Here is a 23,953-nt window from a genome sequence, read left to right on the forward strand (position 1 = left end):
GCTATTTAACCCTCTGGGAAAAGGACTGTGGGATGAAGTAGTGATCTCATCTTGAAACCAAACCAGTTTAATAAAAAAAAAAGTTTTGCAATAGTTTTCAGGAGCCAAGGTTTAACTCCCAGCATCCTTTCTGAAATGTTATTAATCCACTATAATTTCCTTTGCCTTGTTTGAAATGCCCATGTTGGTCTAAGATGGATATAAATTTACTGAGCACAAAGTATTATGCTATTTCCTTCTCTACAATGTTGTTCAGTTCAATACAAAAATATCTGAATGGACAGAAAGAAAAAATATTTCTGTAAAATATAGGAGGAAAAGCATTATTGTGGCACAGACACCAAGAAAACAACTTTTGACATAGTACCATATTCCATGTGCTGATATCATACACTATGTGTGCTGTACCTTGCATATGCTGTATAGACTAAGGTGTCAATATAGGCAAGTACATATATTGTATTGCTTGTACAGGTCTGATGCACTGAATGAGCAAGATAAAACAGCTCACCTAAACCTGCCAAGAAGAACACATACCAGTGTTGAGAGCTCCTTAAAGGCAGGTGACGTGCAGTTGAACAGATCTGGTTCCATCCAACCTTTCTCTTCATCACAGTGCCGAACTGCTGCACCTGAGAGAAGGAACAATATAAATGTTGCAAACTGGAAGTGCCATTCTACCGCAGTTGCCCAGGGAAAGACTGCTGAGACAACAAGCACTGTGTGCCAGATCAGAATTACTGAACCAAGCATTGGCAACACCAGTAACACCAAGGAGTAGCACCAGTGAGGGAACCGCATCAGAGGAGGCTGTACAAACCCTAATTTCACTAGCAAGTAATTTGCTAACAATTCTGATTTAATGTGCATTAATTTGAGCTCATGAGTATTCTCCGAAATGCTGAGATTAAATATTGTCAAGCTGTGGGAGAGTTGTTGAGAACAGAATAAATCAGTCTCTGATTCTCTGTATAGTGTGCCACATAGTATAATAATTTTCTCCATTATTGGATGGCTAATTTTTTTTTAAAGAGCAGATATTGTAGTGGGAGAACCCACATAACTGATCCTCAATTCTGTTAACTCTTCTAGTTTTGTAAATCTCTCTGGGATACCACAGCAATCGCTCAAGCCCTTGAGGGTGGATAGATAAATAGGTGCTGAAAATCAGCATCAGTGTGGAATTGAAATTTTACCAGGTAGTATTTTGTTAGCTTCAGCTTGAGTGCTATGGCTTCATGCACTCCTGAGAATGCACTGTCTCTCACTGTATGCCTGCAGAACCCATCACATAAAGGGTGGGGGTCTTGTATTAATTTGTGAGGTGCTGCTCAAATTAAAAACAGTACCATTGAGGGATAGCAGAAGTAACATCCCTGCCTCATTCTATGATAATTTCTTCCCCCAAATGTAGGTAGAATCCACATAGGATAAATTACTCGGATTGCCTCATCTGGGACAAGCACAACCTACTTTTTCCGGGTTGGGATTAATTTGTTCATTTCACCCCCCCACTAAGTTTGTTTGCAAAATTTAACATATTTGGCAACAACACATTCAAGAGGAGTGATTCAGCAAATATGTGTTGGGATGACTGGAAGGAAGAGGAGAGGGAGAAGCTTGGTGGACAATTCAGAATGGATACACAATAGGAAAGGAGAAGTTTAAGAACTCCATCCCCCCTTGCTTCTGATTCGCATCAATCTATCTTGCACCAAATTTTCCAGGAGCCAGTTTATACAGGCTCTGACACTGCCGGTGTGTTTTTCAGGGTGTTTTTTTGGGGGGAGGGAGAGGTTTGACTTGAAGGGTTGGAGACTTACATGTTTTACATTAAGGGAATGTGACCTTCTTAAGTGTTAAACCACTGGGCACTGTACTAAAGCACAAGATTGCAACAATTTGTGGCACGACACAGCCATGCAGCTTTCTAGAACACTAGAATGTCACCAGGATCACCAAAGCCAGAAGGCCCACACTATTGATATCTATATAAAACACAATATAGATATCTAGCAGGAGCATTAAGTTCTCCTTAATGCTATCCATCAGTTATCACAAACAGCACCAGCAGTATCTTCCACATGATCTGCACCAACTGCCATCCTCACCAGTGACACTAGAAGTATGTTCGGCAGTGACCTGAATGGGAAAAACATCAGCAGGGTAACAACAGCTGTGATCCCTTAACATTCCAAGTTGGTCTCATCAGTCTGTCATTTTTGTCATTTTACAAAAAGAAAACTTTGAAGCTCTGCCAGGGCCAGGATTATTCAAGTCAATGCTGGAGCCAAGAGAACTCACTAGAAACAACTGGCTTCTCCTCTCACAGTTGAACTCTCTCTAATGTTCTCTAGATCATCCACAATCTAAATCTGGTGTACTGACACTCTCCTAGTAATTCCAGAGGCCTTAATGGTGGTAAAGTACACATTTTGCTGGTACCGGGTCCCAGGGTCAATCCTTGGCATCTCAGACATGAAGGCAAGGAAAGAACCAAGTCCTTGGGCAGCTGCTGCCTATGAGGGCGGGCAGAAATGGAGTAAACCAAGCTGTGCTGTAGCTCAATATAAAGCATGCCTTCAGCTTCTCTTATTGTTCCTTTACATGTTCTTGGATTTGATCTGGTAAAAACAAGCTCTGTAGCTCATACCTGGCTCTAATTTGGGTTAGCATGTCTTGAAAGGCGCCACCAAAGACAATATGGCTTATATGCGTAAGTGGTTAGGAAACAAATGTAGCCCTCTGCAGACATTATGTTGTGTTGCAAAGCAGAAAGTGTGCCAGCCGTGTGTTTTGGGAGTGTGTTATGTGATTGCCATAAAATGTGAATTGGGCAAAACATGGATTTTCCATGCACATACAGCTTCCATTCACATGGTCCACATAGATATAAGTGGAAGCTGTATGTGCACGGAAAACCCATGTGGGTTTCCATTCCACATTAACTGATAGCAACATAACATCTTCAGAGGGGTTCTGTGTATCCTGACATTTTCACATTACCCAACTAGAAAGATTGGTTCTAGTGGCAACACCAGTGCTTTTGGTTAGTCATCTGTAAGGATCAGCATTCTTCTATCTATATATTTTTATCCCATCCTTCCTATTAGGAGTCCCAAAGCACACACATTTCTCCCCTTTACCCTCATTATGTCCTCACAATAATCCTGAGATGTAGGTTAGGCTTGGAGTTCATGTCTGGCCAAGGTCACCTAAAGAGGTTCATGGCTGAGTGGGAATTTGACATCTGGATCAGTCAGGTTCTGGTCTAACACTATAATCACAGCATCCTGCTGGCTACCACTCACAAAGCACAGCGCATAACAGGCAGGTGGTTCTTCATATCTAGTTTAGGTTTTTGATTTTGAACTTTTTAGCTGACCTTTTTTCTTCTTACTAGAAAGAGGCAATCATGGCACTAAGATGAACCATGAAAGTGGCACATGCATTTTAAAAAAGGTATTTCACTAAAAATGTATGCACCGAGTGAATGTTTCTAAAAATACACATCTGTCAAGATTGGCCACAACTCCTTGAGGAGTATAACATGTGAAATAGCCTTTAGTTCTAAGAGGCAGCCAAGAATTTCTCTCGCTTCCCTTGATTTATCCAGTAGTGAGAAAGCAGCACAACGAGCAGCAATTAGCCCCCTTTCTCAAGTTCTAAGTAGCTTTTCTGAGGAAGTGTGCCTGCACATAAAAGTTCATACATTGAATAAAACTTTGTTGGACTTAAAGGTACCACTGGTCTCAAACCTTGTTCTATAGCTTTCTCCAGTTACCACTCTTTGGCCAAAGCCCATGGCAGAGAAGAGAAAATAAAGCGCATACTACACCAAGGCACAATACAACATCCATTTCTTGGAGCAGTAGAACTTAGCAGTATATCAGGCCATTCAGAACTGATGAAAGAGCATCAAGGCAATATGCAAACGAGCTAAGCAGGTTGATTGTGTGACTGCAAGTGGTCTTTTGCAGGTTAGTGTTTGGTGAAAAGGTAAGGGAAACAGCGGGGAGTGGGGTGGGATGGTCACATGGGATTACAAGGAAATTAGAGCCAGGCAAGGCGTTAGTAATAGTGCCAGCAGCCTGTGAGACAGGTGGGGAAATTGTGGAGTCTGGTGGTTTCTCAGGCAGGAAGCAGGGAATGGAAAAGCCACACAGAGCAGCCCTTGTAAAGCAGAACAAGGGAAGTGGGACAGCAACAAGCCTTACCTGTACCCCGCAAACCTGCACAAGAAGAAAAAAATGTAGAGAAAAGTGACAGCGTTAAAAGCAACGTACATGTAGTATGTGTTTCCCGGGGTGTGGCCTCTGTAGCAAGGGAACAAAGCAGGAAGTTCCCACATATATGCAATGAGCCTTGGTTGTATTGTATCAAGTGTATCTCCAGATCTGGGAAACTAATTGTTGCTAACAATAATGTGACTTTTGCCATTTATGCTGGTTGGAGAGGTGTTCCTCTGCCCCACCCCCTTGAGGGAAGGAGGGAGAGGGAGCAGGTGGCTACTTGTTCTGTTGCACCAGGCACCGTTCCATCCCTCTGGTAGCTGGGAGCACTCCTGCTCAGGCTGCACTGGCTCAGAGCATGGCTGGCATGTGGTTGGCAATTGGCAGTGCCCAGCCAGGTGAGTAGTGTTGGGGTGCCTGGCCATGTAAGCAGCCTGTGGTACTAAACGCTGTTGGGCCATCTCTGACCAGGAAAGAAGGAAAGGAAACAACTGAATTAGTGGGAAGGGCTGGTGCTCAAGCCAGGGGTGAATTAATTATCAACTAAGCCCAAATGTTGGAGGTATTTGGGGTCAACTCATAATTTTAGTGTTGTGAGTTTTTGTGCTGTGAGATTTTATACTTTGTTTTCCCAGTTTTGAACTTCAGCTGGATCACTATAGTGAAGATTCTGTTTGCTTTCATGACTGTTCCTTCCAGGACAACAACCATCCAAGATTCTACATTATAAGTCCCCACGGCTTCAAACCCTTTTGGACAACAATGGTTCTTAGCAGTTAGCTAGAGTAGCACGGCGAGTGAAGAAAGGAAATACAGAATGAATGAATGAATGAATGAATAACAGATGTAGTATCTTAGTACAGAAGACTTAGCAAAGTCTCTGAGTCTGAACAGTGTAGAACCACCTTATACATATTTGCCTCCTGAGAAGCTTACCCAAGGAACCTTTGGGACAGGGTACTGCCACTGGCAAGCCAAACTTGGTCTGGGGCCACCACACTCCAGCTTTCAGAGATTTAGGACATGCATCGTAGAGCACTGTGAAGGCAAACACAGAAACCAAGTCATTTGGAGTCAAGGGGACGAGCTCCGTCCCAAAGAGCCTTTCAAAGAAAATGCCAAGCACTCCTCAGTATTGACCTTCATAAACGGAGGGAGAAGTAATATGAAGTTATGTTTAAGTAGTACTTATGAATGCTTATAAATCATATATAAAACCTAGAAGGTGAAGTACTGAAGATATAATAGAGGGCCAGATTATTTTGTACACATATAACAGCATTATCCAACCTGGAGCAGGGGGAGAACTGGGCAAGGAATTATAGAACTCACTGAAGAATGTTAGGATGTGAGCTACAAAGGGAATTGATTTAGCTACTTCTGAAGTGGTGGAAAGGAGAAATGCATTGGTGTTGTGTGGAGTTTCTAAAGATTTATTGTCTATGGCCAGGGCTTGTATGAAATCTATGTCTGATGAATATCTTAAAACATAGCAGAAATAGGATAGCTCATTGTATTAAAATGAGAAATGAACAACAGGATGACTAGCATACAGCAAATTAGATAATATTTAATCAGTATTGGAACAGCAAATGTAATGTTCAGGGCAATCTTTTTTTCCTGTTTACTTTACTGCAAATGTAACATGTTACGTATCATAATCCATTTTGTTTTTAAAAAGAGATTTAAGGACATCGCTGTCAGATGTTTTGGGCTTATATGTCAGCCACCATGTCTTACTGCTGAAGTGGTTGTCTTACTGAATCTTTCTATGTTTTGCTGTTCTACTTCCCTATATTTGTATGCTAAAACAATGGTTTAGTTATTGAGTGGAGGAGGCAGATTTCTCCTTCCAAAATTAATCTCAAAGACCCTTCCCCACAAATAAGTTGCTGTCTGCCCACAGGTCTTTCTTCTACACTTTCATTCACCACATCATAATGTTAGATGATAATTTTATTTTTCCAGAGATAGTCAGCCCAGCTCTAATTGATGAGGCAGTTGCCAGTGGGCTAAATTCCCTACTACAATGGGGAGAGAGGCGCCTGCTTCAGACCTGTTTTAAAATATCCCTGGCACAAACTCACCCTGACAACCACTGGGAGTCACCTCTGCAAAAGGACTGTCACAACTGTTGCACTGTCGTCCAATTACACCTGGCCTGCAGTAGCACTGGCCCATTTCCTGATCACAGGAACGGGAGGAGGAACCAATGGGATAGCAGTCACAGGGAAGACAGGTGTCACTTCCTTTAGGACGATAATGGAATTCCTGTGGGAAGAAGGGAGAGGAGCAGGGAAGGTGGTTAGAGAGCTGGGTCAAAGGAAGAGGGGGAGTAGTGGGAGTACAGGGATGACAAAACTGGAGGCAAGGGTTACTGGCCACAAAAGGAGCCTATTGAAAAAAGTGGAAGAAAGGCGGTGGGGGGGAGACCTGGTGGGAAAAAGAGAGGGCCACAGTTAGGACAGCAGATAGCAGAGGCAGCCCAGGCAGCCAGGATGAATAGGAATACCATAGAGTGCTACAAACAGCTACTTCTTGTATTACAGAAAGGGTTGTCCTCCCACCATGCTTGTAGCCAACTTCTGCTTTGAATCTTCCCTGCCCATCAGACCTCTGAGGTACTAAGATGGAGTTCTTCACTGGGCCTCTCAATAATCCAGAGTTTTCTATGTACTCTTCTCCTAGCATTGGAGTGGGGATCTAGGTTTAGGTTCATGTGATTTATGTCCCCCCCACTCCCTGCCCAAGCAGGCTCAGGGTGGCTCACAAATTCATAATTAAATAACAATAAAATGTTTAAATTAAAACATTAGATAAAACAATTTGGTGCTAATTTCAATACAATTCAAATATGGCATTCAGTAATCTTAAAACATCCATTCAGATCCATTCAGTTAAATGCTAGGAGTGGGTGGGTGCTAACAGAGGCTGCAAGGGCTGAGAGAGGGAAAGGATGGATATTATAAGAAGCCTGCATGGGTCCCCATAGAGGAAACAGTGAGTGAACCGAAGTGTATTAAAAATGGATACAGGTGAAAGGCAACATTCCAGATTATGAGCTGTGTCAAGAGTTGGTTCAGAATCTCACCTTACAGCGACATTGCCCATTGGATTTATTACAGTCTGGGTCAAATCCCTTGGCTGCATCACAGTTGCAGGGTCCACATGTTGGGTTTCCCCACCAGCCCTTGGGGCATTGTTGGTCCATCCTGCAAGAGACACAGGGTGTGGATATCCAGGGGTTTAATATCAGTTGTTCTGCATTTTTGTCAAGTCACTTTATTCACAGTGTTTTATACAAAGTGGACCAATACCTTTAGTGAAACACACATAACAAACTTGGATGAAGTGGGGTATGTTGCAAAAACTTTCAATAACAGTTTAGAAAAAAGCACTCCCTGTTTTGCTGATTTTCAGCAGTTGGGAAGTACTGATCCAGAAAGCATTGCCCTCTCTCTCATTTGGCTTTACACAGCAAAATCTAAACTCGCTAGGTAGTGTTAAGATGTTCTCGCATCTATTATGGTATTGCCAGATGGCTGGATGAATATTTTTAGGGAAGAATACCACATAGCACTGGAACAACAGCAGATCAGGGAAACAATGGCAATGGACAAAGTTTTCAAGACAGAAATATTCACCCCATCTCAGAAACAGTACTTTTGCTCTCAAAAATGAAATGGCCAAACATTTGGAACAGCTTTAGAGACAACCACATATTACTTGATTTATGTCTCCAAGGCAGAGGAAACTGAGGGAAGGGTCTCATTAGCTACTGAAAGTGGCATGGATGGCAAGGCAAAGTCTCAGTGTTCCATAGTCTCTCCAAGAAAGAAGTAACAAGATGTATAAACAAAATTGCTTTTATTATCAGCTAGAAACAAAAGCTCATTCTGCAGTCCACTACATTAAAAAAAATCTATAAACCAGCACTTGAAAGAGGAATATATAAAGATTGTATTCAATAGATGAAACAGGAGCCTTGTTTTCTTTCTCCATACAAGAACCTCACAGGGATTCCTGGAGCAGGAGAGTCCATATGCATAGGGGAATAGCATTTAGAGGTGGATAAATGTTTCTTGGCTAGGCATGCCGGATGCTGAAGCATTTCTGAATAAATACAGCTCCTAAAGAAAGCACAAACACTAAGCGGTCCCTAATCTCACCTGTGCTCACAATATTGTCCGAAGTAGTTTTCTCCGCACTCACAGACATAACCATGGGGTGAACCTGGCTTTCGCCGACACACTGACTTGTTCTTGCAAGGGTTCAGATGGCAGGCATCGACACAGCTCTCACCATAGTAACCTGGAAGAACAGATGGACACTGCCATGCCAGAAACAATACACATTTTCAGGGAACCCTTTACAAAAATGTTTCAAAGATGGGATAATTCTCTAATGCAAATCGAATTTATTTGAGTGGCTCTCAGTGCAAGCCCTTCTGAATTCTGTCCTCCCCTCCAACACAATTAAAATTCTGCAACAAAGAAAGCCAAAGGCCATATTCAGAACACATTATGCAAACTGTAAAATTTATGTACTTTTGTTTGATTTACATATTTTGGCCCAAAGTGTTAGTTCAGTTGACTATTGAATTAGGCAATTACTTTCATTTTCCAATGACTGGGTTGCTTGAGGAAGCCTTGGATAAATGAAGATGTTTGAGGGTGACAATAAGAAGGAACCTGGGACATTGGATGTCACTTTATAGTACTCATTCCTGGCAGTAAGAACAATCGTTAAACTGTGGCCAAATTGGTAAGAAAACATTGGTGCTTGCAAAAGAGTCTCCCCCCCTAGTTTACTGTTTTGTAAAAAGATTTATAATCTCAATTTGATCAAATGGCTGTTTTTGCTTGGCTAAAGGCACAAACAAGTTATTATGTCAGGGAGATACAATGCAGGAGTAAATGGGCAGGAATGCTGCACATGAATCACCTTAAATGCCAGAGGTAAAGTACCCACGAGAAAGCTAAAGAAAAATAGTGGAAGAAGAACACAGAAAAGAAACAAACTGGAAAGAGAGTATAAGAGGGGAGACCAAGCAATGGTTAGAGACAGAAAGGGAACAAAAACTGCAGCCTGTGCTCCTACCTGGCTGGCACCCACAAGAATAAGTTTGCCATTTGTCCTGGCAAATACCATTGGCTGGACAAGGACTAGAGTCACAAGGGTTGGCCACAGTACAGCCTGCCTCCACGTTCAAAGTGCTGCTGGGCTTGACTAATGCACTCCCTGTGGGTGTATCACCTAGGTGCACTCCCTGAAAACCAAATGAAAAAGGCATGTCAAAGCTAGGCTTTTCCAGCACACAGGACCTGATTTAATTTTTTTAAAAAAGATCTTTGGCTTGAATTATTCATTCCAGCTTTACAAAAGCATCCTTAACTCTAGCTTTTATGCTGTCAGTCACTTAGATTTCCCACAATAGCAAATATGGAAGAACCTTTTGGCCATCATCTCCCATGGTAGAAAGTGTTCTGGAAAATTACCCATCAGCGCATGCCAATGTATGCCATTGTTTTCTCTCCAACGAAGCCCTGACTCTCGGTGACTCAAGACATAACTATCCAGAGAGAAATTTGCCTTTGGAAAAGAAGATTTCCACACTGCATCTGATATAGGGGTTTTAATTTCCCATTTGTAGATGTTGCCGATCTCTGAATTAAATCATGAATGATTGGACCTTGTGGGAACTCACCTGGATGCATCCCTCCAAACCACGATGCACTTTACCAGAATCTAAGATTCCCCCAACATGGAGATGCTTAACTTTGAGGCCATGCAGCTCATTTCCAACAGCTATGGTGTCCTGAGAAAAGAAATCATATAAACAGAAATTTCATACACATTGTTGCTTATATCACTTGCTTACAGATTAATGCCTCACCTTCCGGTAAGCCTTGTTTCAATAAAGGTCAGAACCAGTAACAAAAGTACTACTGATTCCATAAGTTCCTAGCCATCAGCCAAGAAGAGCACCATTACCAGTGACCACACATGGATAAGAACAGAGACCTAAAGAAAATGTGTTCTCAAAGTGAGGAATGGAATATGATTGACAGAGTATACGTTAGTCCTATGCTTCCCCACAATGTGTACACAATGTGCACCCACCCACAGAATTCACCTGGTAGAGTCCAAAGTCCAGATTGAGAGTGATGATATAGCGTGTCTCTCGGCCACTGCGTACATCTTGTAGCTGCAGTTGTAGATCATGCCATTTCCCATCATTCAGCTGCATGTGGTCCAGGAGGAGCCTGGTGATACGTCCAGAGCCCCTGTTCACCATGAAGGAGAGCAGGCCGGAGTCCAGCTGAAGATATAACAAAGTCAAAACAAACCAAATTCTTCCCAGTAAGCAAGGATGAGACAGCTTATGTTAGCCCTACTCCTTGTTTCTAATTCACGAATAGGGTTGCCAAGCCCAATTCAAGAAATATCTGGGGACTTTGGGGGTGGAGCCAGGAGACATTGGAGGCAGAGTCAGGAACAAGGGTGTGATAAGCATAATTGAACTCCAAGGAAGTTCTGGCCATCACATTTAAAGGGACAGCACACCTTTTTAAATGTATTCCTTCCATAGGAAATAATGAAGGATAGGGGTACCTTCTTTTGGGGCTCATAGAATTGGACCCCCTGGTCCAATCATTTTGAAACTTGGGGGGTACTTTGGGGAGAGGCACTAGATACTATACTGAAAATCTGGTGCCTCTACCTCAAAAAACAGCTCCTCCAGAGCCCCCGAAACCTCCAGATCAATTCCCCATTATACCCTATGAGAATCGATCTCCACTTAGGGAATAATGAAGTGCTCAGCAGACGTTTCCCTCTCTCCCTCACTCCCCCCCCCCCCCGTTTCTGGTGACTCTGAAGCAAGGGATTTGCCTCTCTACCCACAAGCTGCTGCCAACTTCTTCAAAGTAACACAGACACACCATCCCAAGAGGAACCCTTTCAATCGGAGACTGAAGCCTCCGGAGGTAAAAAGGCACATGGTCCTCTGAGGGCGGGGCTTCCCCCTGCTGGCAGGAAGGACCCTGGGAAAGCGGAAGAATCCCCGCTGGGACCTGGGGATTGGCAAGCCTATTCACCAAAGATGTTTTTCACATTAGGAGGGAAGGGTGCTGAGTTCAGGCTGGCCTAAACACTTCCACTATGAAGATTAGGTCCTCTCAGCTTTACACTTAGTAGTACTTTGCTATGGTATTTTAAAGGGGAGACTCATTGTTATATTCAAGCCTCAGATTCAGCGGGAGCTCACAGGATCACAGCTCCTGAACCTTTCTGAGAGTTCCACCTCCTCCTTTCCACCTTGTCCATTGAATAGTAGGTGCAGCTGCATAACAATCCCTGGATGAACTCCTACAAAACGACTCCTGCAGAGGCAATGTGTAGGAACCCTTGCTGCAATAGCAGGCAATGGGTCAGTGTCAGAATGCCTCCTTTACATATAGAAATTCCCTGGTTCAATCCCTGGCACCTCTAGGTAAAAAAACAAGAATCAATAGCAGGACTGCTTTCTGAGACCCTGGAGAGCTGCTGCCAATAAGAGTAGACAATACTGACATTGGTAGACTCATGGTCTGACCCAGCATACAGCTGCATTGTGTGCTCAATTAGGTGTTCAAAGTTGTTTCTAGTTCTGCACACAGAAGAGCTCCATTTTCCTTGACAGGTACAAACACATCTCAGGACACTGGCTACAAGTTTTGGCAGAGAATTTGGTGTCATACTTGTTGGCACCGGCTCAGTACCTGGCACAGTAGGGTGGTGTACTGGCCTGCATGAGCCTGAAGCAATACTCCCTCCAATTGGCGCGTTCGGAATGCTAGGCCGATATACCATGGAGTGGAGATTTTCACTTCATTCTTGAAGTCCCAGTAAAGGATGCTGTTGCCTTGGAAACGGTGAGGATGATGCATGACTGGAAAAGGAAGAGTACAAAGGATGCAAGAAGGATTTTTACGCCCTTCAGCGACTTTCATGGCATTAAGGACAAGTCACAGAATTGGGCCTGGAAAGAGGGGTAGAAGTTCATCCTTACATAGCATGCTCGGGAAAGCAGGACCCTTGATCAGATTATTAGTAAGAGTCTGGTAGATCTAGTTTGGAAAATCTCTGCAAGCTACTACTTATAAATTTTGTACTGCTTTGGTACAGATGGCTGAGCAAAAAAATGTGTATTGTATCATTTAAGAATTACACATATATATTTAAATGTGAATTTCTCTTTGAAACATGAAAAAGTAAGGACCACATCCTTTCCTATTCATCACTGACATATATTTTAAAGAAGAGGCCCTTGGTTCATGTACATGCAGCCTTCATGAGCCATATGCATGTGTTTTGAAGTTGAATGTGTTTATCTGAGTATAAAACATATCTTAAGAGGCTCTGATAAAAATGTGTGAGGCCAGAACAAAGGACTTCTCAGGCAGGAGTTCTCTATGGGCACCCTGAATTATACAAGGCAACACAGGGCCAATGTGCAATCTTCTTTTGTGAAGGAATTCAAGTTATATCCAAGGCTTTCCCTCTAAAACGCTTCCACCTTAGACCCTTATCAGTCCGGCTTTCGCCCGGGCCATGGGACGGAGACAGTTCTGGTCGCCCTCATGGATGACCTCCGGCGACATCTGGATCGAGGCGGCTCGGCGGTATTGCTGTTGTTAGATCTGTCGGTGGCGTTCGATATGGTCGACCACCGGCTGCTGACCCGCCGCCTCGCCGATGCAGGAATTCAGGGGCTAGCCTTACAGTGGCTCTCCTCCTTCCTCGAAGATCGGGGACAAAGGGTGGCAATTGGAGGAGAGCTGTCCCAGAGACACCCACTTAACTGTGGGGTGCCTCAGGGGGCAGTTCTCTCCCCGATGTTATTTAACATCTACATGCGCCCCCTTGCCCAGATTGTCCGGAGGTATGGGCTGGGTTGTCACCAGTATGCTGATGACACTCAGCTTTATCTATTGATGGACGGCCGGACCAACGATGTCCCTATAAATCTGGACCGTGCGTTGCAAGCCGTGGCGGATTGGATCAGGCTGAGTGGGCTGAAGCTGAACCCAGCGAAGACCGAGGTCCTTTGCGTAGGTCGCGACGGGCCAGGAGGGGAGATCTCCTTACCAGCCTTTGACGGTGCGTCACTGATTCCAGTGCGCAGGGTCAAGAGCTTGGGAGTGCTACTGGAGCCTTCCTTGACAATGGAGGCCCAGATAGCTGCCACTGCTAAATCCGCCTTCTTCCACCTTAGGAGGGCGAGGCAGTTGGCCCCCTTCCTGGAACGTAGAGACCTGGCAACTGTGATCCATGCAACGGTCACTTCGAGGCTAGACTACTGTAATGCCCTCTACATGGGGCTGCCCTTATACCGAACGCGGAAACTGCAGCTAGTGCAGAATGCAGCGGCCAGGCTGTTAATGGGACTACCTCGGTGGGAACATGTGCAGCCTAGGCTGCGGGACCTGCACTGGCTGCCAATTGTGTACCGAGTCCACTATAAGGTGCTGGTTATTACCTTTAAAGCCCTATATGGCCAAGGACCTGCCTACCTTCGGGACCGCCTCTCCCCATATGTTCCTCAGAGAGCACTGAGATCTAGTTCTCAAAACCTTTTAAAAGTCCCTGGACCAAGGGAGGTTAGATTGAAATCAACGAGGGAGCAAGCCTTCTCAACAATGGCTCCCCAATGATGGAATCAACTCCCAGAAGAGGTGCGAGCCCTGCGGGACCTAAATCAGTTCCGCAGGGCCTGCAAAACTGCCCTCTTCGAGCTCGCGTAAAGATGAAACCCGGGAAATGACATCTAGCCTTCTTATATACAACTGAATTGTAACACTGAAACTTAGAATTTGTAACGGTTTAACTGTTGATTTAATTTTAACTTAACTTATGAATGTAATTTATTTGTTTTAACTGTCTAATTGTTTGTAATGATATTGTATTTTACTGTAATCATGGTATATACCGTGTCGTGTTAGCCGCCCTGAGCCTGCCTTTGGCGGGGGAGGGCAGGATATAAAAATAAATTTATTATTATTATTATTAAAACCTATAATTCAAGTAATCCACAACCTAGGGCTGTCCCCTGCCAAAGGATTGTGAGGAGTTGCTTCCATACATGTTACCCTTAGTACCAAAACCAACTGGGCATTTTTACTGTTCAAAAGGAAGACCAGCAGCATAGATAGCCTGCCTCTCTCTAAAACTCAACTACTGTTGCCATCATCTTTTTTAAAAAAACCCCTAGAAATCCTATTCCACCTCCTAACAGAGTCATTCCAGGGTCAGCAGGATACCCTTAATTTAAGCCATTTTCTGGTGTGTGCTCCCATGAAAGCCCAGGCCATCTCCCTCATTCATTTGTTACTTCAGACCCCACCCCACCCCACTTACCATGCCGGCAGTCCTTGCCTCCAAAGCCTACAGGACATTCACAGGTGAAGGTGGACCAGCCCACAGTGCAGGTGCCACTGTTCTTGCAAGGGTTTGAATCACAGAAGGAGTGCTTGGCATGGCAACCTAAGAACATTTCAGATGAACAGCACAAATGAGACCAAAGAGCAATTTTTTATTTGCAGCAGCATCTTGTTTGATCTCAGCTCCTAATTTTACTAGGCTATAAAACAGGCCCCAAACTTCAGCAGTTCACACTAATAAAAGCCAAGAGTATCTCCTGATGCCGTAAGTTACCTGGTTAATACATGGCCCTCAAGAGCTACTTATCCTCCCAGTTTTGACAAAATTCACTAGCCACCAAGGATGGAACTCAAAGGCCACATTTAGGGACCCTGGACCAGGCTGCTTTTCTGGCAGGTATACAGGCCCAAAGCAAGTCACTAAGGCAGGCAGGACAGAGTTGGGGTTGCTCTTGTCCCAAGAGCTGCTTGTAGGATTCATTTTCACATCTTCGGTCTATAGTTTCAGCCTATCCGCTGTCTTGCCCAGGCAGTGAAAAAACACATTTATCCAGATTAGAACTATATTAGTTTTAACCAAGCTGGCATGCATTTTCCCTAAAAATCTCTAAGGGCAAATGGGCATGCACATTCCCTGAGCCTCTCTCATATTCCAAGAGTCTTGACAGCCAGAGCTATGCAGAAGAGGGCCAGCTAATATAATTACATAAATAACTTGGAAAGTCATTCCACAGTCCCTCCATATGCAGATGTTTACTTGGATCTTAAACCATCAAGCCAGCAATTAAAAGCTCTTTGTAATTGTGCAGTGGGAAGGGAGGGAAAAGGTAGGAGAGGAAGGGCCTAGCAAGGTCCATGGTTAAACAGCAGACATTACCTGTGGAGGTTCCATTGTTTGCAATGTAGGAAGCCAGGTCAATGCGTTTACTGTCAATGTACAGATCTCTCATGCACCCCACAAACTCCCTGTGCTCAACAGGGAAATTCTCAGGCAGATTGGGGACCCCTCCAAGGAGCAAGGGCCCAGTGAGGTCCAGTGATCTGAAGGAAGAAAAGGCCCGTAAGTGGCATTGGTGCAGTTTCCCTGCAGTGACTTTTTCAGACCATGGATCAGATTTCCACAACTGATTGTCTTTAGCTAGGAATGGAAGAAGGGTAGCAGGTTGTTTGGTTAATTCTCAGCATAGACAGAAAAATGCAAAAGCTCCATGTATGGATTTGTCAGGGAGATGATAATGCAGCCAAAGGACTTGGATGGTCCCTCAGCCAGACATGCAAGGTTTGGGACAAACCAATGGCAGCCAAGACTGCGGTGGGACATCAGACTTTCCAAATGTGAATTGCTTCATGCACTCCACTTCTTCTGGATTGATTTATTCTCAGATACTTCTATCAGCATTGCCCATCTCCCCAGTTTTGCAAGCATATATCTTTTAAAAATACCAGTTGTGGTTTCTGAGTTCAGCAATTGATGAGTTTGACTTTTTATGCCCTGCTCCAGCCATCTCCCTGTATGTGTTGAAGAGAACCTAGCCAGACCCTGAACACACACACACACACGCACACTTCAGTCTTTCCTCATACGTCCATGTTCCTAAGACTAAATTTTCTCCATACATTCAGTCTCAGATCCATGCTGCTAGATGTACAGAGTCCTTGACAATACTGCGATTTCAGCTATTACCATGTACATGTAATATGGCTGATTTTACAAAATTATTTCAAGGAAAGTTGAGTTTTATAAAGTGCCTCGAACATTCAGTGATTGCTGTTTTGGTGATATTGTTATCTTACATCTACAGATAATTATTCCACAAGGACTACCATACTCTCTTCTTGTATTTACAATCACTAACACAGAGTTAGATTAAGATAATTATTTGATTTTGCATGTTTTCACCCAGATTCTAACTCCTGTTGTTCAGTGAATTGGAATGGAAGGGGTTTTAAGATTCTTATACTTAAGTTCCACTAAACTAAGGGTAGGCATTCTACAGCACATGAACCAAACAGCAGCATACCAGGCCATTTAGCTTGACACTCAGAGTTAGCTCTGCAGCCAAGAAACCAAGGCACTGGCTCTACTGCCATGGCCACTGGTACAGGTTTTCTGCATTTGCACAGCCACCAGCTGAGTCCAAGGCAAATCCCTGAGATACTGGGATTGTGTCACTGGGCTTTGTCTTGCTCCATGTGTATCTGTTCAAGAAGAAGAATTGCAGATTTATACCCCGCCCTTCTATCTGAATCAGAGAGGCTTACAATCTCCTATATCTTCTCCCCACACAACAGACACCCTGTGAGGTGGGTGGGGCTGAGAGGACTCTCACAGCAGCCAGAGCTATGGCTAACTCAAGGCCATTCCAGCAGGTGCAAGTGGAGGAGTGGGGAATCAAACCTGGTTCTCCCAGATAAGAGTCCACACACTTAACCACTATACCAAACTGGCTACAAAATGTTGGGGGAGGGAGATGAAGGTTAAGCATATGTGTTCAACCTTCACCACTTCACGCACATTTGTTTACAGTAATGCCAGCATCTTCACAGGTAAATATTGCTTTCCCCCCCCCCCCTCCAAAACCAAGGCTTAAAACTCAGTCTACCCCTGCATCAAACATATCAAAAATGCCATCAAAAGGAAGACCAGGAGCCTAAAACAATAAAGATTTCGTGCAGACAGATAATATGCGATGGTAATCCATGAAAGGATGGAAAAATGGGATAACAGTTGCTGGCCCTAAATTCCAGCCTTTTTATTGGGAAGTGTTTAGAAATCTGGGATTTTCTACATGAAGTCTATATTCATAAAGAATTAGGAGAGCAATATTCTACTGAAACCTACACAATGGGGCTTGCTCCCTAGGAAAGCATTCCAAGGATTGCCCTGTGACCCATTCAGAGAAACCTTTTATGTCTGCACAGTCTGTAGGTTCAGTGCAGAAAATTAGACCAACACATTCAGGCCAGCTGTTGGGCCAGCAGGTGCAACCCCACACACTATCCATCAGATTATTATCCCCACATTTTTATTGTCTGCCCAGGGATGCCTTTAGGAAAAAAAAACAACTCAATGTAGGGAATCAATACCATCCTGAAAAGGTAAAGGCCCATACACAAAATCTTATCCCATTATGTTGAATTCATTATTACTAGGACTGTCATTGCCTGTCTTCCTCTGAGATGTTTCAAGTGGGTTATGTGTAATATACATATATTTTAGGATATAGTGTCTCTCAGGATAAGGTGAGTATTGCTCTAATAGGTGAGAACTTCAGGGGACAGCCTTCTGCTCTGTCCTCATACCTGTTCTTCTCTCTTTCTCCATCTCTCTGGGTGTTAACTGCCCTCCTGGGCTTCAGCCTTGAACACACACAGCTGTGAATGTCCTCCCTCCCACGCCAAAGCCCCTGACTGCTTTTCTACTTATGGAATGTTACCAATGCTGTCTGAGCCCTCACACATGGGGGCAAATCCACTGCACCTGATAGACCAAGTATTTGGAAGGTTCTTTGCCCAGCGATATGTTTGCTTCCTTTTGTATAGTCTCAGGTAAGGAACTGGGTGACACAAACTGCATCTGTGCATTTTTGATCCCTCCATAGCTTGGGCTAGACAGGCAAAAATCTGGAGACAATGACTTGAACAGATCAGCCCCTGTTTAAGTCCTTGAGATTGTTGGAGTTTGCAAATTCCCTGTCTAAAGCCTTGGAAGAATTAACTGTTTATGTATGCTGATATCTTAGCTAGTTTAAATTTAGAGATCCAATGACAGAGCCTGCACATATTTGCCACCAGAGCTAGGTGACAAAATGCGTAATTAGAACTTGGGTTCTCCAATTGGGTAATCAATACATTGGGATTGGACTGGAGAGTAAGGATTGAATTTCAATTTATGGTAGTTTGTTCTTCTGTCTCTAGTTTTTCTTCACAGGAGGTTTATAAAGATCCAAGTGGGCAGCCGTGTTGGTCATATCACCATAGTCTGAGCTTCCCAGTCTTCAATCTGTTCTCCAATCCCCACCTCTGGAGATGTGAACTGGAGACAGAACTGGGGGATGGGGAACAAAAGTGTGTCATTTTTGGAATTCTCCTCTTCTGCTCATTACTGTCTAGCCAAACTTGCAAAACACTCACTTTTTGGAACTGGACTGTACCCCTTCTGCTGCACAGGAATAGTTTCCGATCTCATTGCCAAACTGCAGGGCCACAGATGCATCACATTTGTCCACCATCAGGATTGCCACCTTGTCTTTGGAAGGTCCCTGAACCGAACCGAGGGAGCTGATCTTGGGCTGAAACAATAAAGGAAGGACTGAGCAAGCATCACCCAAACACTAGTGCTTTGTTGCCCTATTCTGCATTCTCTAAAGCCAAGCTGCACTATCTGGGAAAGGATGTAGTGTGGTTGTCTGCATACTGCACACACTTTGGAATGCAAAGGAGGGATCATTTATTTAAACAAACTAAAACATAAAAAGTAGCACTTTAGAGAAAAGACTAGCCTAAAACATTTATTTCTGATGTACTAATTATGTTCTCCAAGGTGCAGATCTTGCAAACAACACAGAATAATTAGGGTTTGTAGAGTCTTTCGGGCTCAAGTGCCGTGTTCTACTGGAGAAAGTTTTTCTTCCAGACGTTTCGTTCTTGGCTGCGGAGAACATCCTTGGTGGCGTTGCAGCCGGAGCAATAATGATGTTACCAGCCATGAAAACCTGAAATCTTTGATAACACAGAATAATGTTTGGCTCATCATCATTAATTGTAAAATGGTAGCCTGCTCATCTGCTTGCTCATTCATGACATGAATGAGAGTCTAAAGCCTGGCAGTCAACTGACAAGCCCAGAGAAATGTTGCAAATGCTTCATACTAGCTGCAAATTCCCCTACTTTTCATACAGACACAAGTGAATGCCAAGGATCATCTATAGCTCACTGTCATCTAAATTAGTTTTCAGAAATTTGCCTAGTTCATCTTGGATTGTCCTCATTCATATGCGAATGTCAGTGGTCAGCAAATTTTGGACATTCACTGTAAATATCCTGGACACCACTTCTGGGCTGACGCTTCTGCAAGAGCAAGAAACCCATCATTTGCATCCTGATATAGTGGAAGTCTCTCAGCTAGAAGGAAGAAGCAGATTGTCACAACAAAACAAAAAGTTGAGAGGATGCTGCCCAAGAAATCCAAGAGCACAATTGCATGTTACAAAGAAGGGGCTATTGTTAAAAGTGGCAGCTTAAGATGAATGCCCCCACCCATCTGATTTAACTTACCCAGGTCCTGATGTTCTTAGACGTATTCCCCAGTCTCCAGTAGAAGCCAATGATATAGAAAAGGAGGGGAGAAGCATGCATTGTAATGATAACAGGACACAGGATAAGTTGAATTAGATGTTATGAGATGGGGGGAATTTGACATCTGGTTGCTATTTTCTATGGCAGCTTTGTGTTTTTTTGTAATATGAAGTAATACCTTAAACACTGGCCTAGAAAGTAAAAATGACTCCCTTAGTGAATTAGCTATCTTGAACATAACAGCTACCAGCAAGAGAAGAAAAAAAAAATACTACCTGCCAGTGCTTCTGAAAAGGGACAGCAGAAGAAACAGCTGGTATTTTACAGCTTGCTAGATCCAAACACAACTGAGAAACTGAAAAGTCACAGTAAGAAAAAGCAAAAAGATATTGGCACCTACCTTGTTGTAATAATGAAGCTGCACTGTATGCCACTGCCCATCACTCACACCTCCTGGCACATATGGGGTAACCACAGTGCTCGATTCACCTGCAAAGTAGAGCACTTTTAACCATCAATGCACTGGCAGCCAGCCAGATAGACTTCATTAAACCTTAAGGGAGCATTTCAAATATGTGACAGTAACATTTCAGGAGGGCTATCACATAGCCCCTACACTGCATTACAAGCAGAAGGGTAGGTAAAAGTGCATAACTGTGAACACCGACATAGTAGTATGTACACTGCACACAAAAACACAACAAAATGAACAGGTTCCCTTGTTTTATGTGCTGTAATGTTGATTTAGTGTTTTCAGCAACTTTTTTTGATGGGGAGGAATTGATAAGGCACTCATAAGAACATAAGAAGAGCCATGCTGGGTCAGACCAATGACCCATCAAGTCCAGCATTCTATTCACACTGTGGCCAACCAGCTCAAACATTAGAAGAAGGCATGAGTCCCTGTACCTCTAAATATGTGGGTTTTGGGAACCACTTCCTGCTTTGCTGTTAATCTTTGCAGAGATTTTCCAAACAGCAGTTCTTGCTATTGAGGGGAAAATAGTCCCCACAGCCCGAGAACACTGGGCATAAGGAAAACTTCAATAAAGGCAGGCCATAGCTATGGTGGGGCTTTTCAGGCCCCAGGACCCTGACATGCTCCCAAGGCCCTGACTCCCCATTTTGATTTTATTTTTTTTGCCAGCAAGCCTTGCATCTTCCTTCATACACGTGCCCCCCCTTCCTGGCTTCCACCCTTTCTTCATGAGTGCCTCCCTTCTGGGGAGGTGTTGCTGCTGCTGCTGCAGCCACACAGAGCCAAATGAGCAGCAGGGGCTGCACCTGGCATGATGTGAGGCTTGCCAGCACCAATGGTGGAAAGAGCAGCCAGGGGAATGTGGCTCTGGCTCTTCACTACCCTGGCTGCCCCTGGGAACATGTCAGTCTCAGAGATCTGATGATGCCAAGCTCTGGAAGGTTCCTGGGGACAGGGCTCTGGCTTTTCACCACCTGCTTAAAGCCAAGTTGATTGTTTTGTGCTTCGTTTATAGAGTGCTTTAGAGTTTGGGCACCAGCTTCCATTGTGCTGAGACCATCTAACTGTGGCTGAACCACCAGCTGGGGCAGGGGTAAGTCAGCAGGCATTTTAATTTTTTTTTTTTAAATATTCTTTTTGTAATGTCAGGGCCTTTTTTGGTTGGGGGGAGCACCACTTTCCTCAGTGCCCCCCCCCCCCCCAATTTCCTAGCTACATGTCTAAATAAAGGTAATTCAGTGTAAGAAAAGACTGCTAGATTTTTATTACATGAGTTGGTATGGGTTGATTCTTTGCATTTGAATAGTCTCTGGGTGCAGATAGGACTCAGGCTGGGTAGAGCCAGGTTCCAGTCCCTTTTTGCAAGGAAATGTACAGGATGAACTTGAGCAAGCCATTCTGTCTCACCCAGCACACCTCATAAAGTTACTGTAAGGAGAGAACAGAGGAAGGAAGAATTATGAATGGTTACCCTGAGTTTCTTGGAGAAAGGCAGGATAAAAAAAATGATAAAAATACTAACTTGATTTGAGCTTTAAAGGAAGGCAGAGGAGACAATCAATGACAACCTAAAAACAAGCAAAGCAAAAGTCCAGCCTCACAGTGTTGATCCGAAATTTTTCTTCTTTCTACCAAGCAAGGAAGCTGATGTGCTTAGATTCCTTTCCTGCATGCCTTGATTATTATCAGCTCAGATGCTTTTAGAACCTTGGGGGTAATAGCCATTTCCTTCAGAAGCTATATTAAAGACACTTTACATCTGACCACTGGCTTTTGAGGTTGGAAAATCTGTTAAAACAGTTGTCACTTCAGATAGAACCAATGAATAAGGGATGTGGTCAGATGTTTCAGTACATTGCCTGGATATCAGACTTTGAAACCAGAGCTTAAAACAGAACATGGTTTCCCACTGATGCAGCTTGATCATTCACCCTGACACTAACAGCATGCTTAAATAGTCCTTTGAGAGACAAACAATCTAATTTTACTGTTCGTGACCTTTGGACCAGATGCAGTGTGAACATGCACATATGCACAGACATATGCACACAAATGCTGCTGCGCATACAAATATGCCTGTGTGTGTGTGTGTCCTCATAATTTCCTAGTTTATGCTCTTGTATTCAATTACATTATAAAGCCCAACATAGCACTTTCCACACAAATCATCCTTCCAGTGCTAATGGCTGAATTCACAGGATGAACACTTAGTACAACATATAGAATGACAATCAATGTATTGACACACGGATAAAGTTCACAAAGAGACACAAACTGACCAATTAATGTGCAGATACCAACATCCAGTCTCCTTTCAGGCAGAATTAAGGGGTACAGAACTCCAAGGCTGAATCTTGTCTGTAAGGCTGCTGACAGGATTTTTTAGACCCAGCACTTGGATTGGGGGGGGGGGGGTGCCAGTGCAGGGCTCTGCTTGGGGTGGCAGAACCCCTAGCGCTGGGCCTGCCTGGCCATACCCCTCTAAGACCTTGAACCCATCAGTACTTCCTCCCCTAACACCCATAGGTTCACTAGTATCTGGTATTGCAGCCCTACTTCTCTAACCTCACCTTCTCCTCAACTAACACATAAAAGATAAAGAAAAACACATGTGTGGCTTACTTTCCTTCTATCCTATCCCATCCTTCCAAATGGTAATATTTTGCATTATATAACAGAGTATTCCATTCTTTAAGATGGCTCAACTTCCAATAGCCTAAGCTTTCATATGGTTAGAAATGTGGCCACCATTTGTGATAAAGGAAAAGGTATCATATTCTGATGTTTTAAAGGACCCCATATACAAGAAAAATAAAGTCTTCTGAAAGAATCAGTCACTGTTCAGTTTTACTAGGACCATATTTGTAGTTTACTTAACATAATGAGTAATCCAGTATTTATTTATTTACTTACTTCATTTATCCCCCACCTTTCTCCCCAGTGGGGACCAAAGCAACTTAAATAGCTTTTCTGTCCTACACTTTATCCTCACAACAACTCTGTAGACTTCCCAGATCCTAGTCTGACACTCTTATCACTACACCACATTGGCTCTCACTGGGACAATTCCTTTTCATATACAGCTATATTCTGCCTTTATTATAGGTTTCCCCTTTTGGAAACTCTTCCATGAGAGTACAGTAGTCTCCTTGATCATACCCACCTGTGGAGTACTTCAGCTGCACCTGCCCATCCACAATCTCTACAGCCAGGAAGTCATGCTTCTCATTCAGACGTCCATTGTAGATTAGGAGACCACTGTGCTCTAAGGTTGCGAATCTAACACAAGGAATGCAATTCAGATGTAGGGAAAGAGTAAGTATTTCCATACATGATTAATTGGTTCAGATGTGTTACCACATTTGAGCACAGCCAGCATCTGAGATGAATGATAACTCTCCTGGGGAAAGGCTTCTTTGTAGCTCTCTTATCTGATACAGTTGCCTTGGCAAGAGGAGAACTGTTGCTGTTGCAGAAATATTTAACCTTGTGGAGCAGTCATTAATAAAAAGTAGTGTATT

The 23,953-nt window shown here is 43.6% G+C and overlaps 1 protein-coding gene across 5 annotated transcripts in view; it reads right to left on the minus strand.

The window, feature by feature from the left end:
* Positions 1-23,953, minus strand: part of CELSR3 (cadherin EGF LAG seven-pass G-type receptor 3) — a 98,242-nt gene that overhangs the window by 26,113 nt on the left and 48,176 nt on the right. For 3 of the 5 annotated variants that reach the window (XR_009555440.1, XM_060239712.1, XM_060239711.1), the window contains exons 4-18: positions 23,596-23,711; positions 20,355-20,443; positions 18,791-18,948; positions 15,534-15,697; positions 14,634-14,759; positions 11,996-12,165; positions 10,369-10,554; positions 9,940-10,050; positions 9,333-9,501; positions 8,402-8,543; positions 7,324-7,444; positions 6,320-6,503; positions 5,169-5,270; positions 4,218-4,232; positions 538-632 (exon numbers count right to left, since the gene is read on the minus strand). Coding sequence is in view for 4 of the 5 variants with exons in the window: in XM_060239712.1 (XP_060095695.1) it covers positions 538-632; positions 4,218-4,232; positions 5,169-5,270; positions 6,320-6,503; positions 7,324-7,444; positions 8,402-8,543; positions 9,333-9,501; positions 9,940-10,050; positions 10,369-10,554; positions 11,996-12,165; positions 14,634-14,759; positions 15,534-15,697; positions 18,791-18,948; positions 20,355-20,443; positions 23,596-23,711 (1,948 nt within the window). In the remaining variant the exon portion in view is untranslated. The remainder of the gene's footprint in view (positions 1-537; positions 633-4,217; positions 4,233-5,168; positions 5,271-6,319; positions 6,504-7,323; positions 7,445-8,401; positions 8,544-9,332; positions 9,502-9,939; positions 10,051-10,368; positions 10,555-11,995; positions 12,166-14,633; positions 14,760-15,533; positions 15,698-18,790; positions 18,949-20,354; positions 20,444-23,595; positions 23,712-23,953) is intronic. The other 2 variants (XM_060239715.1, XM_060239713.1) reach the window with 1 other exon arrangement.

This window comes from Heteronotia binoei, chromosome 5 (assembly GCF_032191835.1).
Source record: "Heteronotia binoei isolate CCM8104 ecotype False Entrance Well chromosome 5, APGP_CSIRO_Hbin_v1, whole genome shotgun sequence".
Taxonomy (NCBI): domain Eukaryota; kingdom Metazoa; phylum Chordata; class Lepidosauria; order Squamata; family Gekkonidae; genus Heteronotia; species Heteronotia binoei.